Source organism: Molossus molossus, unplaced genomic scaffold (genome assembly GCF_014108415.1).
Source record: "Molossus molossus isolate mMolMol1 unplaced genomic scaffold, mMolMol1.p scaffold_m16_p_1, whole genome shotgun sequence".
Classification (NCBI taxonomy): domain Eukaryota; kingdom Metazoa; phylum Chordata; class Mammalia; order Chiroptera; family Molossidae; genus Molossus; species Molossus molossus.
In genome coordinates, this window is record NW_023425344.1 from 4,262,767 (window position 1) to 4,278,155 (window position 15,389).

The following is a 15,389-nucleotide window of genomic DNA, read 5'->3' on the forward strand; positions in this document are numbered from 1 at the left end:
CAGCTGGAGCCCCAGTTCCCAGCTTCTTAGCTTCCCGCGCAGCCGACTGAGTTCGTTCTCCCGGCTCTCATAACTCCGTGACCTTTTGGACATCTGTTGTGTAGCCTCCAAAAGTTTGTCTCTGTTGTCTTCTCTGCATTCTCTTGGCTTTTGTGTCTTTTTCTGTCCCTTTAGTGGGGCTTTGGAGGGAGCAAAAACAAAGCATGTGCTCAGCCCATGATCTTTACCTAGAAGCCCTACTCCATCCAGTCCTTAGTGATGTTTTCCTCCTCTTGTCATTTTGCCCACCCCCCTCCTTCCTTCTCTCCCACCTCTCTTCCTTTTTTTCTTTCTTCCAACAGAAAGAGTAACTGACATTTAAATAATCTTGCATAGGGATCTGTCCACGTCATAAAATCTCTGTATAAACAGTTTACAGAAATGCTTTGTAAACATCATCTTCGGTAGCCGAAATGACTGTTTACTCAGATCCACCCCCAGCTGTCGGATCTTGAAACTGTTTCCAGTTTATGTTCCTGCCATGAGCTCAGGCGTCAGCCATAGATGCGGTGGAGACTGGTTTTTCACGGGTGACACGGCCCGGGGCTCCGGGAAGAATGGGGCGCGGAAGCCACGGGAGTTAAAAATAGCAGCAGCACAGCCGACATCTGGGCAAAGTAAAAATAATTTCTTTTGGAGAAACGAAAGTATTTCTGGGGCGAGAAAACTCGGAGCAAATGGATTAGAATCTGGGCCATTAGCTCAGGGAACATTTCAAGGTGATAGGATGAACTTGAGGTAGAGGTTTCCTGCTGGATGAGCCGACGGGACACAGGTGCCGCGATAGCGTTTACACGTGCTGCCTCGTTCGTTCGCAGTGGACCTCGGCGATGCAGGTGCCTTTGTCCCCAGAGTAAGGCCGAGAAGACTGAGGCTTGACCAACTTGCCCAGGGTCGCCGAGATGGTCCGTCCTGGAGCTGGACTCCCAGTTCAGGGCGCTGGTTTCCATATCCATGCACCACCCAGACCACTGTGTTCCCCCAGAGAGCCCTGCAGCAGAGGCGCAGAGACTGGGAGGGAGCGGCTGGGCTTTGAGGCTCACTTGTTACCCACCAGCTTCCTCTCGCTGGCCCCAGGGGTTGCCCAGAGAGCAGGCATGGTGTCGAGAACCAGGGCTGCAGAAGGGAAGGTGGGCGGGGACAGAGGAAGGAGCAGGGAGCCCTGGATTGCCCCAGCCCAAGGTAGAGCCCTGCACCCTCTGGTCCTCAGCTGTTCATCTGGCTAAGGGAGTGGGGGTCGGAGGATCGTCCTCTCCCATCTCGGAGGTTCTGTCATCGCTGACTCATTGTTCTTTCTTGCAGGAACAGAAGCGGATCTTAGAGATGGGCATCACGGGTCCCGAGGGCCATGCTCTGAGCAGACCCGAGGAGGTAAAGGGGCCTTGCACTTGGTGTGTCTCTGACATAGCTGAGCGTACCCCAGCTGGAGCCCCTGCTCCCTGCCGTGCCCCCTGCTCCCTGCCGTGCCCCCTGCTCCCTGCCGTGCCCCCTACTCCCTGCCGTGCCCCCTGCTCCCTGCCGTGCCCCCTGCTCCCTGCCGTGCCCCCTACTTGCCCTTTCCAGCACGTGCGGCCCTCCCCAGGCTCTGCCCTTGGACTCAGGAGCCCTGGAGGCTGTAGGCCAATCAGAGGAGCCGGGGGGAGACTCTGACCCCAGAGCCCAGGAAGTCTAGAAACTTCACACCAAGGCCCCATGGACAGTCCATGTCCGAACTGGATAAGGACCCTTATGGGGGTCTTAGCATATTTGATATTAAGACAGGGAGCCTCATGTCCCAGGACTTATGCCTGTGAAACAGTTGTCCCTGCCCGCTGCCCACTGGGTTCCTGGGACTCGAAAATGATGGATTCCCCTGGGAGTGTGTGTGTGTGTGTGTGTGTGTGTGTGTGTATGCATCAGGTGTATGCATTGGGTGTGTGTGCATGCATCAGGTGTATGCATTGTGTGTGTGTGCATGTGTGTATGTGTGTGCGTGCATGTGGGTATGCATGTGTGCATCATGTGTATGCACTGTGTTGTGCATGTGGGTATGCATGTGTGTGCACGTGTGTGTGCATGTAGATATGCATGTGTGTGCACACGTGGGTATGCATTGTGTTGTGCACGTGTGTATGTGTGTGCATGCATGTGGGTATGTATATGTGTGTGTGCGTGCACGTGGGTATGCATGTGTGTGTGTGCACACAGGTATGCGCGTGCGTGCGTGCACGCATGTGTGTATGTGTGTAGGAGGACAGAAGAAGGCAAGTAGAGTTCCCCGAAAGCCTTGAGTTGAGGATGTTCCCTTTGTCCTCATCAAATCACATCGGTCCTCCCTGATTTGCACCTGGGCCTGGCCCCGTGCCAGACACTGATCCAGCCCAGTGACCTGCAGGTGAGCACGCCGCCCACAGGCCGCTGGTGAGACCAGAACAGACCCGCAGACGGGTTCACAAACTTTCATATCATGTGGACGTGGCACCAGTGCTGCGTGCCAGCCATGGGCAGCAGGACCCCGGTTGAGGCATCACCAGACTGGAAATTAAAAACGCAACTGTACAAAACCTGACTGGACCTTCGTTCAGGAAGCACTGGCCTGGAGGGGCAGAGGCCAAAGGCAACAGCGGGTGGCCTCGCCTGGTGAAGGAAGGAAGGAAGGAAGGCATGGCGGACGCACGGTTCACTGATGTCAGGCGTTTTACAAACCATGGACCTTTCTATGGGCCTTTTGATGCCCTGTTCTGCCCAATGTATCCCCACTAACAGAACATGCAGAATGCGTCCAGCAGCAGAGAACATAGTCTGCCTTCCAATCCTCGAACCAAATGGATTTTGATTTAATGTTCCCTCCCTCCCTCCCTCCCTCCCTCCTTCCCTCCCTCCCTTCCCTCCTTCCCTCCTTCCCTCCTTCCTTCCTTCCTTCCTTCCTTCCTTCCTTCCTTCCTTCCTTCCTTCCTTCCTTCCTTCCTTCCTTCCTTAACCTTCACCTGAGGATATGCTTTTCATTGATTCAAGAGAGAGGAAGGGAGAGAGAGAGGAAGGGAGAGAGAGAGAAACATCGATCTGTTGCCTTCCACATGTGCTCCGACTGAGGCCAGGGATTGAACCTGCAACCTGGGAATGTGCCCTGACCGGGAATCGAACCCAAGACTGTTTGGTGCATGGGACGATGCTCCAACCCTCAGCCACACTGACCAGGGCTCTTTCTGTTCTGAATCTACAATATGTCCCTCCTTTGTGGCAACAGGTTTTTCTCTGACCACATGTGAGGGGAGTCGGAGGACTCTGCTTCAGGGAGCCCCGGGTGGGTGGTGGCTGCCCTCCCTCCCTCCTTCCCTCCCTCCCTCCCGTGACCTGTGGACTTGCTGTGCCGCAGCTGGAGGCCGAGGCCGTGTTCCGGGCCATCGCCATTGCAGGCCGGATCAACTGCCCCGTGTACATCACCAAGGTGATGAGCAAGAGTGCGGCCGACATCATCGCCCTGGCCCGGAAGAGAGGTGCGCAGCCAGGGCCCGGGCCCTGTGGGCAGCTCCAGGTTCCCTGACGGAGCCCCTGCCCGGGGCAGACAGTGCCGCTGCCGGGAGTCTGGCCCCTGGGCTCCTGCGACCGGGAAGGGGATGGGATGGTGGCAGGCAGACATGCAGTCGGTTTGAGGCTCCATGTGCCGTGCGCGACCTTGGGCAAGGCACGTCTGACCTCTGTCGCTGGGGTAGTCATAGGTGCTGTTGACGTTTGCGTCCTGCAGAGATTGTTCCTGCAGAGGCACAGCCGCCCGTCCACGCGCGGGGCCCAGCCCGCCCCTGGCCCCCGGTGTGGGTGGCTCTGCGGCAGCTCAGATTCACAGGGTCCCTGAGCACTAGGCTGCCGGTGCCCACAGTCATGGTGACGGCTCACCTTCCCTTGGCTTCTGTGTCCCCCGTGGGTCACATCCCCAGTCCCCAGCCAGTGTGTCCTGGAGTCGCCTCCCAGATGTTACATGAACTTGATGCCTCCTCGAAGATTGGCTGCTGGCGGAGCCCCATGGGAACAGCAGACCACGTCTCTGCCTCCGGCGGCCGATCTGTAACAGGATATAGGGGTCCTGTTCCAGAACTAACAGCCAATCCAGAGCCATGCTGAGGGGGACAGCGGGGTCCTGAGTGCCGGGGGCTGGGGAACCTGGGGTGGGGCCTGGGACAAGGATGGACGATGTACTGCCTTTGGCCGATTTATTTTCTCCAGCCCGAGGTCTGCTTCTTTTTTGCATCAATATCTCCCTTCGCTCTTAACCACACGTGTTTGTGTTTGTCCCCCAAGGCCCCCTCGTGTTTGGCGAGCCCATCGCCGCCAGCCTGGGGACCGACGGCACCCATTACTGGAGCAAGAACTGGGCCAAGGCGGCGGCGTTCGTGACCTCGCCTCCCCTGAGCCCCGACCCTACCACGCCCGACTACTTGACCTCCCTGCTGGCCTGGTGAGAGCCAGAGGGGCCCGGGGGGCAGAGGGCCGGGGCGGAAACCAGGCGGGCTCCGGACAAAGCTCCGATCTTCCACGCAGGCCTCGGGGCCGGGGTCTGCCTCAGCGTCCCTTCCATTTGCACTCTGACCACCTCCGTTCAGTCAGCGACGACGTAACACCTCCTGGGTGTCCCCGTTGGGGATATTGGGGAGCAGCCAGGATTAGGGGTGAGAGACCAGCACTGGAATCCTGATTGCCGGGGCCACTGTGGCCGTGTCACAGACCCGAGCCCCTGCCACAGAGCTGCCCGAGGAGGTGGATGGAAGCCTGGCCTGCCGCTCACTGGGGGCGCTGTGCCCGGGTGCAGGCGCAGGCCACTCCCCTCCGTGCTGTCGGCCAGGCGGCCAGGCGAGGGAAGGACACTCAGAGCTGAGGTGTGCGGGCTGCTCAGAGCCAGGAGACTTGCAGGAAGCTCCCTGGAGCTCAGGGATGAGCTTGCGTGATGGGTGAGGGTAAGATGGGGCTTCTAGGCAGGAGGCGCAGGGGCCGAAGCTGTGCACCCACATGGAAATGTTCCCCCGAGAGAGGTGAGCCCTGGACGTGCGTAGCCGCCAGGTTCTTCGTCACCTGCAGCCAGCCGGGTGGGCAGCCCCAGTCCAGAGTACACGCCCCCTCCCCACAGAGCTGCTCCCACCGTGGTGCCCGAGCCAGGGGACACAGGACACGGACCGAGGGCCCGGGCTGTGGCCATCTCAGCTCCCGCTGCTGCCGTCTCTCCTCCCTCCCGTCCTTTCTACTTCCCTGTGCCCCCTCCATGCCCCCTCGTGTCGTCCCCTCGTGTGGCAGCCTGCTCCCAGCAGGAACCCAGATATTTTAAACCTAAATCAGACTGAGCCCCCACTTCCTTCCTGAAGACCTTCAGTGTTCTCTCCTCTCCAAGTGAAAAACAAGTCGCCATGAGGTCCCACAGCCGCCATGAGGTCCCAAGGCCGGAACCCCGCCTGCCCCCTCCCCGCCCCGGGCCAGCTGTCCCAGGCAGGGTCAGAGCCTTTCAGGCAGCATCGCCTGGCCCTCTTGGGCGGTGGCTCCCTCCCCACGTGAGGATGAGGGGGCAACCTGGGGAGCCTTCCCCAGACCAGCCCGGAGCCCATGCTAACCCGGAACCTCCTCCCCAGGTCTGGGGCTCCTTCGTTTTTATTTTATGCAAGACCCCACGGCCAGGGGGCCTTCTCCTGGCGCCTGGGACGGGCCCAGCCGCTGCCCAGTCTGCCTGAGGCTTTAAGTCAAGCCTGTGCTGAGTGTCTGAGGTTGGGGCTCGCCCTTCACCCTTCGCCCCGAGCTGAGCCCGCCCTGTTTTCGTTCCTGCCAGTGGAGACCTGCAGGTCACGGGCAGCGGCCACTGTCCCTATAGCACCGCCCAGAAGGCTGTGGGCAAGGACAACTTCACTCTGATCCCCGAGGGCGTCAACGGGATTGAGGAGCGGATGACCGTCGTCTGGGACAAGGCGGTGGTAAGGTGGCACCTGTCTCTCCCCCAGGAACTTTCTAGAAGTAGTCCCCCCACCCCCGGTCCATCCAAAGCCAGTGCATCATGATTCTTAACTGTCCTTTCGGCCTTGCTTGGAGGCCGAAGCAGAGCATACCAGGGGACCCACGAGGGGCCGGTGACTCCCAAGGACGGGCACCTGGCCCAAGGTCCTCCGGTCGCAGCTGTCCCCTACTCCTCAAGAATGACGTTTTGTTTTGTCTGTAACCACATTGTAGTTCCTGTAAAGATGACTCTCTGACTTGAAACAAAGGTTTTTATTTTATTTTATTTTTCCTTTATTGATTTTAGAGAGAGAGGAAGGGAGAGAGAGAGAGAGATAGAAACATCGATGAGAGAGAACATCGATTGGCTGCCTCCTGCATGCCCCCCACTGGAGATCGGGCCCACAACCTGAGCATGTGCCCTGACCGGGAATTGAGCCGGTGACCTCTTGGTGCACAGGTCAGCGCTCAACCACTGGGCCACACCGGCCGGACAAAGGTCTTTATTTTCTATTACACATGGGCCCTGTGACACAGACAGGGTGCCGTGATGGCTGTCATGCACACGTGTGTCTGAGCGGTTGACTCCGGCTCCCTGTGATGGGGCCGGGCCCCTGGTGCTCTTGGCCGGGAGGGGAGAGAACTCCAAGCTCATGGCCGGGCACCCCGCTCCGGGCTGAGCTGTCTGTCTGCCTGCTGCCGGCCCTGCCCCGGGACCCTCTCACCCGTGGATCTTGCTCTTTAGGCGACCGGCAAAATGGACGAGAACCAGTTTGTCGCTGTCACTAGCACCAACGCAGCCAAGATCTTTAACCTGTACCCCAGAAAAGGCCGGATCGCCGTGGGCTCCGATGCCGACGTGGTCATCTGGGACCCCGACAAGGTGAAGACCATAACGGCCAAGAGTCACAAATCGGTGAGTCCTGTTGGTCTGGGCCATGTGACAGCCCTGTGGGTGAGCGCGATGTGCGCGGTCCCCAGCCGAGGGAGGCTGATGCCGGCGGCCGGTCCTGCGTGACTGCAGCGGGGGACTGTGCTCTGCAGCTGGCACCAGCACGCACTGTCTGGCCTGCCCCCTCGCCCTCACTGGCCGGAGCCCTCCTCCAGGTTAGCAGCCCCCTGCTGTGTTCTGGGTGCCCTGTTGGTGCACAGCCAGGGTGTGGCTCCCGGTGTTCCCAGCCCAGGCCTGTGGCGGGGGTTATCTCTGCGCTTTGCAAATGCCCCCGAAGGCCGAGAGACCACAGACGCCCTTCCCAAGGCCCTAGTCAGTAGAACCGCAGAAACGCAACGCAGTGACAGAAGAAACGCTGGTGGCCGACACTCATTTCAAACCAGACGCAGTCTCACTGGTAACTAGCTGAGCGCAGGTCACGACGGTCAGGTGCCAGTTTTCACTGTGCCGGTGACTGAGCGCCAGGGGGTGAGGGGACGCGGCTGTGACCAGACCGCCGGAGGCAGGCGCGCACGGGGCTGTGTTGGGAATTGAAACCGGTGCCACCTGTTTGGAGGGCAGACCCGTCCAGGGAAGCTGCCCGCACACGCCCGTGGGCACACGTGGACGGGCCCTTCAGCAGGGTCTGGCCAGGTGCGGGCTGGGGCAGGAGCCACAGCACATCCCGGGGGGGGGGGGGAGGTCCGCGGTTAACGAACGCTGGGGGTGTTTTCAGAGCACGTACACGTGCTGCCATGGTGTGATCTCCGAGATTGGGGGACACGCTGAGATTAGGGGGACACCCTTCATTATCCGTGCTCGGAACCACTGGGGGCACAGAGGACTCTCCCCGAGGCCGATGCTGGAATTTCTGTACCGTGCACAGGACCTGCTTTTTAAATAATCAGAAGCCGTCGGCTGGTGCTCACCGTATCACTTTGGGAGTAATGAAAAGAACGTGTATTTTAAAGAAATGGTTTATCTTTCAAATAGCAGAAAGAAAAAATGTGAAAACAACCGTGCCCTCGCCGGACGGGTTTCGTAGACATGAAATCTTGTAGGGTCTCGCCCCAGGCCAGTGCGCTGTCCGCGGTCTGCAACCGTCAGAATGGAACTTGGCCATGGGCAGGAAGTGCCGCAAAACACTCCTGTCCCTTGACCCAGCAATTTAATTTTAGAGAACTAGCCTGTCCTAAAGACTATACACACACACACACACACACACATATAATATCTTTATTGTTGAAATTGTTACAGATGTCCCCCCTTTTTTCCCCAATTGACTCCCTCCTCCCCGTTCCCACCTCACCCCCCTGCCTTCACCACACTATTGTCTGTGTTCATTAGTTATGCATATATGCATATAAGTTCTTTGGTTTATCTCTTCCTGCCCCTCTGTCCCCCTTCCCTCTGAGGTTCATCAGTCTATTCCCTGTGAACCCTGAAAACCAATCAGAAAGAATATATGCACCCCTGTGTTCATAGCAGCATTATTTACAATAGCCAACATCTGGAAACAGGCCAAGTGCCCCTCAGTAGACAAGTGGATAAAAAAGCTGTGGTACATGTACACAATGGAATACTATGCAGCTGTGAAAAAGAAAGATCTCTTACCCTTTGGGACGACATGGAGGGACCTGGAGAGTATTATGCTGAGTGAAATAGACCAGTCAGAGAAACATAAGTATATTATCTCACTTATATGTGGAATCTAATGAACAAAATAAACTGACAAACAAGACAGATCCAGAGACATGGAAGCAGGGAACAGACTGACAAAATATATTTTTGAAAAGACACAGAAATGTTTGTTCCGGTCAGAGCAGCCACACGGCCTTACTCCTGGGGCCCCACTCATTCATGATGCCTCAGATAGTATTAGTGTAATTCTAGGAAACCACTCTCAACCTAAATGCCAGTAGTGAGGGGTTGGTGATGCACGTGGAAGAGCCCACGGTGGAATATTACACAGCCCTAAAGATGGTGTCTTCAGAAGAACCCCTGGGAAGTGCCTGTGGTCTGAGGTTGAGTAGCGTCCCAGTGGGTTGGAAGAGCCCATGGTGGAATATTACACAGCCCTAAAGATGGTGTCTTCAGAAGAACCCCTGGGAAGCGCCTGTGGTCTGAGGTTGAGTAGCGTCCCGGTGGGACCAGGGCCGTGCCAGGAGCCGTGAGGGCACAGCATGGTTCTCGCTGGCAGGCTGTGGAGTACAACATCTTCGAGGGCATGGAGTGCCACGGCTCCCCGCTGGTGGTCATCAGCCAGGGCAAGATCGTCTACGAGGACGGCGACATCAACGTCAACAAGGGCATGGGCCGCTTCATCCCGCGGAAGCCTTTCCCCGAGCATCTCTACCAGCGCGTCCGAATCAGGAACAAGGTGCGTGTTGGGGTCCCCGCGCAGCCTTCGCAGACCTCGCAGCCTCCCTTCGCTCGCCTGTCGCCTGAGCTGTGGCCCTGTCCTGCCTCCACCTCAGGGCTGGCGTCAGAGCCGGACCGTGGGGGTCCCAGGGCTTGCAGACTGGAAAGGGGCGCGCCAGTGGGGATGGGAGAGGGGCTGTGTGTAACTGACTGGGGTGCACCCCTCACCCCCTCTGGGAGGGGTCGCGATCCCTCTGCAGGTCAGCACCCTGGTGCTCAGGGCAGTGAAGGACTGGCCGGCGTCACCCGCTGGGAGAGCCCTGCACCCGGAGTAGTGTCGCCATTTAGCAAAGATCACAGCCCTAGCAAGCGTGGGGGACGGGAGGGCACCCTCTTTCTCTTTCCTTTTCGTCCCTTCCATTCTGCACCCTTCTTTCCCCTTTTCCCTGGGAGAGTCTTGGTTCTGACCTTGGGAGGTCAAAGGGCGTGGGGCAGGCTCTGGCCCAGTCCAGTCCAGAGGAGGAAGCTTGCCCACACTTTCGACAAACTCGCACCCGTGCCCATTGTCTGCCCTAATCGGGTCCCTCCGGTCACCACAGCCACCAGCCTCCCACACTGAAGGGCTGATGTTTGCCAGGAAAGCCAGCTTGTGTGTATGTGTACATGCCTGTGTGTGCATGCACGTGTGCATGCCTGTGTACATGTGTATGTGTGTGCTTGTGTGCTCATGTATGTGTGCATGTGTGTGTATATAACCATGTGTATGCCTGTGTACATGTCTATGTGTGTGGTGTGTGCTTGAGTGCACGTGTGTGAATGCACGTTTGAGTGTATAATCCTGTGTGTATGCCTATGTACATGTGCGCATGTATGTCTTTATGTGTGTTGGATTGTGTGTGGTGTTAGGCATGTATGTGCATGTGTGTATGTGGAGTGAGCAGGCGCCGTGTGGTGTGTGCGGTCACTGTCCTGCCCGCACGCGTGCACCTTGTCCACTAGCCGCCCCCCCCTCCCTCCGTTAGGTCTCCGGATTGCTAGGGGTTCCCAGGGGCATGTACGACGGGCCCGTGTATGAGGTGCCAGCTACTCCCAAGTATGCAACTCCTGCTCCTTCCGCCAAATCCTCGCCTTCCAAACAGCAGCCGGCGCCCTTCAGAAACCTCCACCAGTCCAACTTCAGCTTGTCAGGTACGAGGCGCAGCAGCCAGGGGTCCGCACCCACCGCGGTGCCAAGGGCCCTCCCCCGTGAACAATCGGGAGGGGACCGAGGGACCTCTCCACCTCTCCTTGGGCGGGGCGCTGTGGGCTGGCGGGTCAATGCTGAGGGCCACGGGACGGCGTAGGTGCCGACCCTGCCTTACTCAGCCTCTGCGTAGACCTGGGCTCAACCCCCAGCACACGTGGGGACACTTTCACTCTTACCCGTGGAGAGGTGACAGTAGCCACCGTCTGTCCTCTGGGCATGTCTTCAGCTGGTCGAGTTCCTGTTTCTTTAAAGAGGAAATTGAGACCTCGAGAAATTCAGGACTTGGTGCTCAAGAAACGTGTGTGGACAAAATCTGAAGTTGGGCTGGTCCCTCAGATTTATGAGGGCCCCAGGGACACCGTCTGCAGTGTCACAAGGTCACCCGGGGGGCAGGCACGCACAGCGCCGAGCATGGAATTGGGATCACCCTGCAGAGCAGCGGGGGCGGAAGCGTGTGAGACGCTGTGCTGGGCCCTAGGAGCGCGGTGGTGGGCAAGGCAGCCCCCCGTCTATTCCAGGGTCCGCAGACTTTTCATTAAAGGGCCAGATGGTCAATATTTTAGGCTCCGCCCACCAAGATGGTGTAAGATGAAATGGCCATTGAAGTGCAGCCGTTTAAAAACGTAAGAACTGTTCTTATAGCACGAGCTGTGCCAAAGCAGGAGCCCTCGTCCGCTGGGCCTGGTGCCCGCAGGGCTCTGAGGGAGACAGCGTGCACCTTGTCCATTAGCCGCCCCCCTCCCTCTGGACGGAGAAGGCGAAACCTTAGCAAAAACAGTGCGAGGGCCCTGGCCAGTTGGCTCGGCGGTTAGAGCGTCGGCCTGCGGTCCAGAGAGACCCGGGTTCGGTTCCCACTAGGGGCACTTACCTCGGTTACAGTTTGTCCCCGGCCCTGGTTGGTCGTGCGGGTGGCAGCCACTCGATGTGTCCCTTTCATGTCGATGTTTCTCTCTGTTCCTCTCTCTCCCTCTCACTCTATCTGAACAAAAAATGGAACAAAATGTCCTCGGGTGAGGATAAAAAATAAAAAAAACAAGAGTGCGAGGGACAGAGAGATGAAACCCCAGTTCACACTGGGGAGGAGACAGACCTTCCATCCACAGGGTGTCTCGCTCAGTGACTGGGTGAGGATCGGGGTCCCAGTCCAGCCCCACTCGCTTCCCATGAGCCTGCCTTGTACACTGATGTCACTCAGATGTTCACAGGTAACTATTTTTGCACAAACAGACCCTAAACACAACTTGAGTCTCTCATCTGACACTCAGTCAACAGAACAGAGACTGGAGCGATGCTGGGAGACTGGGTGGGACTGTCACCGCCCCTCATTCACACCTGCTGTGAACCACGGAGAGCCCCTGTGACCCAGACAGGCTGCTGGAGGGCCCCGCCCCCCTGGCTCGGGGGCCCAGCGCTGCCCGTGGCCAGCCTCACTGCAGCCGGACATGGGACTTCATTTGCTGCCAACAGCGGAGACACTTTGTGACACCAGGAACAGTGTCACACACGTCCTTTTACGTGTCTGCGTGATGTGACGTTGTAGGGTGTAGCATGACTTATTGCACAGGTGTCCTTTTGTCCCTCGGGTATTTTCAAAGAAGCAGACATGTGACCAGGAGGGAGCAGGTGACGATGAGGGGAAAGGTAGCAAGCGTAGGCCTGATTTCTGGGCCTTCAGGAGACTCCTGAACCACCAGGAAGATACACCGGCTACCAACGAAACGGCGAGAGAAAATCAGTCCGTACTCGAATCCAGGTTCCTCGTGGCTTCCCCACATCATGTAATGTCCCGGCTGGAGGGGCCTCCACTCTTATTTCACGAAAGAGGGAGTCAGGCTGAGCAAGGGGCGTGGGTGATTCGAGATTACCCAATTGCAGGCATGGTTCGTTCTGGAACCCCAATGCCCCGACTGGACCCTCGCGCCTTCTCCCCCTTCCTTCTGGCGTTATCCACCACCCGCTGTTCCTTCATTTACTACGTACTCAGCAAGCACCAGACACTGGGCTTGGTGCTGGCATTTTCAATCTGTATTTAACTACAAGAGCATGCATGAGATGAGAATGGATGGTTGGCTTTGCAGGTTTAAAATAAACAACGCTGACCCCCATCCAGACCTGCCCTTTGCACATGAGGTAATTCCAACTCTTGCAGTTCACACACATGCACACGCACGCACGCCCAAGCACAGCACGCGTGAAACACCCTTGGAGCATCGGGCCCTGTGCTAAGTGGCGTTCTGACCGCGTGGTAGGATCAGGCCCTGGATGCAAACCAGTTGGTGCTGACCTGGCTTCCCCACCCTCTAGGTGTGTCCCCCAAGAAGTGAGAGCTGAGCCTCAAATTCCTCACCCGTGAGTTGGGAGTAAAAACACCCCTTTCATGTGCTCCAGGCTCATCAGTGTATGTTACAGCACCAAGTCTGTGCCCGCACACAGTAGGTCCTCCGTTAGTGTGTGCCCACCTGTCTCAAGAACGTGAAGCCACACAAGAAAGAGCTCAGTGTGGCCGGGGCTGCAGGAGGGCGACCCAGGGTCTGAGTGGGCACAGCGGAGAAAGCAGTGTGTGCTGTGAGGTCGGGGAGCCTCCCCAGAGGTGGGCCGGGCCTGGGCGAGATGAGGGGTCTGGGAGGTACCCGGTCCTCAGGAGCAGGAAGTGGAGCTGATGACAGAACTGGTTGGCTGTCTCTTTCAGGTGCCCAGACAGATGACAACAACCCCAGGCGCACCGGCCACCGCATCGTGGCGCCCCCTGGTGGCCGCTGCAACATCACCAGCCTCGGTTGACAGGAGTGGATGAGCTCGAGTGAAGGATTCTGGGAATGATGTCCATTCCTCTCCGTCAGTGTTTTTCAAACCCATAGTTTTATTTGGTACTGAGCGGGGACACACCGAATGATGTTCTTCCCTTTTTCGTTTAGGAGGAAGTGGTACTAGTGGTATGTTTGCTTGGGAAGTCCCTGCCCCCGTGCGTGCCCATGCCGACGCCCACGCCGAGCATGGGGTCCCCACTGCCCTCCTCAGTGAGCGCGGTCCCAGCGTCGTCTCGTACCGTCCCCTCCACTTCCCAGCCCCGGGCTCCGTGATTCTTGAGTGGTTCCTTTGCACCCCTGTAGCTGTTCTAGGGTAGTTGATGCATGTTGTTCCGTGTGGAAGTCCGTGTGAGCATCTGACGGCACGTCACTGTCACCGAGGATCGATGTAGACACCAGGCCAGGCCCTCCGGCCCTCAGGGCAACTGCCCACTGGACAGGAAGACGTTCACGCACCGCCCACCCTCAGTCTGCCCTGGAGAGACGCCCGCCCCCTCACCCGCTGGGCCCCCTGGGTTGTCAGAGGCAGGGGGGCTCTGAGCAGGGCCACCGCGCCGCGTCGGGAAGGCTGGTCTCTGTGGCGCATGCCACTGGCCATGACACCTTTCCGGTCTGTGCGTACCCTTCCAGCCAGCTCTGGACGTCGGGCCGAGCCGGCCGTGTGCTCAGAAAGGCGTCCCTTGTCCCCGTCCAGGGCTGACGGCCGTGGGGTGGCGGCTGCTTCCAGTTGCCTGTGCCCTTGTCTCTGAGGAGGTTGACGGGGCAGTCAGATTTTTAAAGTTTTGTACAAAGTTTTTCTTTGTAATCACCCCCATTTTTACTTACCGACTGGCTTATTGTGGCTCTCATTTCTGAATTCAAAGCTTGTGAAAAAATAAAATAAACGGCCCACTGGCCTGCCGGGGTGTTGTCATTGAAGGCTTTATCAAGACGGGATGTGCCCCAAACTGCCAGGTGCAGTCGCTGGGGGTCAGGGTGCGGGAGGGTCCCACAGCATGCGACCTGTGACGTGCTCCCTCGGGCTAAGGAAGCTACACCTAAGAAGTCAAACAATTCTCCCCGCAAGACCGAGGCAGCCCCGCAAGGTGGAGGCCGAGGCAGCCAGCATGACTGCCTTTCCCATAGTCTTGTCACCAAATCAGACCGTCCCACCAGAAGGCCTCAGCTGACAAAAAGAAACATGATTTCTACGTGAAACAGATTCTCAAGATACTGACAGAAGGAACTTTGTTCAAGACCCTGCAGATTCAGGAAGTATTTTATGTGGCCACAAGGGGGCGCTGTGGGTTAGTTTTGGGAATGCCGGGCCGCTCTCCTGCCTGAGTCTGATGTAGGTTAGAAGAAATAGAAATGCAGGTGCTAGATAGTCCAGAAACCCCGAGACAGTGGCTCCCCGGGCCTAGAGCCCACCGCACTCGGGGTGGTGAACACTGAGCTCTCCGCCGGGATGGCCTGAGGTCGGTGGGTGACGACTGCCAGGGGACATCTGCGTGTGTGCAGACATTGTCACACTGGGGGTGCTGGTGGCATCTGGTGGGTAGAGCCCGGGGTGCTGCCAGACACCCTGCAATGCCCAGGACGGCCCCTCCCCAGACAGACCCATCTCACCCGCAAGTCCACACACCAAGGCTGCGGATCCCTCATTCCCATGACGTTTTCTCTCTGGGTGGAAAGGCCTCTCCTGGCAGCGGTTTCTGGGGGCTGGTCTGGAAGCTTCCGGGCATGCTCACCGTCCACTGGGGGAGTGGTGCCCCCCGAACACTCCTCCTTGGGAGGGGGTGCTGTCTGCACCTGTGTCGGGGTCGGGGGGCCCTGAGACTCAGACCCCGGGTGACCAGGCCTTAGCTGCTGGCTGAGCCCAGGCGGGAATGGGTCCAGCTGAGGTCCCTGTGGCAGCCAGTGGCCACGGTTCCTGGGACAGAGAGGGAGGGGACGGACACGGAGACGAAAAGTCTCGACCCAGAAACACCAGCCGTGCCCGGAGACCCTCCCCTCCCAGAACCGCCCGAAGGCACAGGGCAGGGGCCCAGGCTGCAGTGAGGGCCTCACACCAGGGAAG

At 58.2% G+C, this 15,389-nt stretch overlaps 1 protein-coding gene across 2 annotated transcripts in view; it reads left to right on the top strand.

Annotated features, from left to right (window-relative positions):
- Positions 1–14,212, top strand: part of CRMP1 (collapsin response mediator protein 1) — a 58,277-nt gene extending 44,065 nt beyond the window's left edge. For both annotated transcript variants that reach the window (XM_036260301.1, XM_036260310.1), the window contains exons 7-14: positions 1,342–1,410; positions 3,395–3,515; positions 4,315–4,471; positions 5,825–5,966; positions 6,731–6,901; positions 9,117–9,296; positions 10,300–10,465; positions 13,213–14,212. In XM_036260301.1, the coding sequence (XP_036116194.1) occupies positions 1,342–1,410; positions 3,395–3,515; positions 4,315–4,471; positions 5,825–5,966; positions 6,731–6,901; positions 9,117–9,296; positions 10,300–10,465; positions 13,213–13,304 (1,098 nt within the window). In that variant the 3' untranslated portion in view covers positions 13,305–14,212. The remainder of the gene's footprint in view (positions 1–1,341; positions 1,411–3,394; positions 3,516–4,314; positions 4,472–5,824; positions 5,967–6,730; positions 6,902–9,116; positions 9,297–10,299; positions 10,466–13,212) is intronic.
- The last annotated feature ends 1,177 nt before the right edge of the window (positions 14,213–15,389 follow it).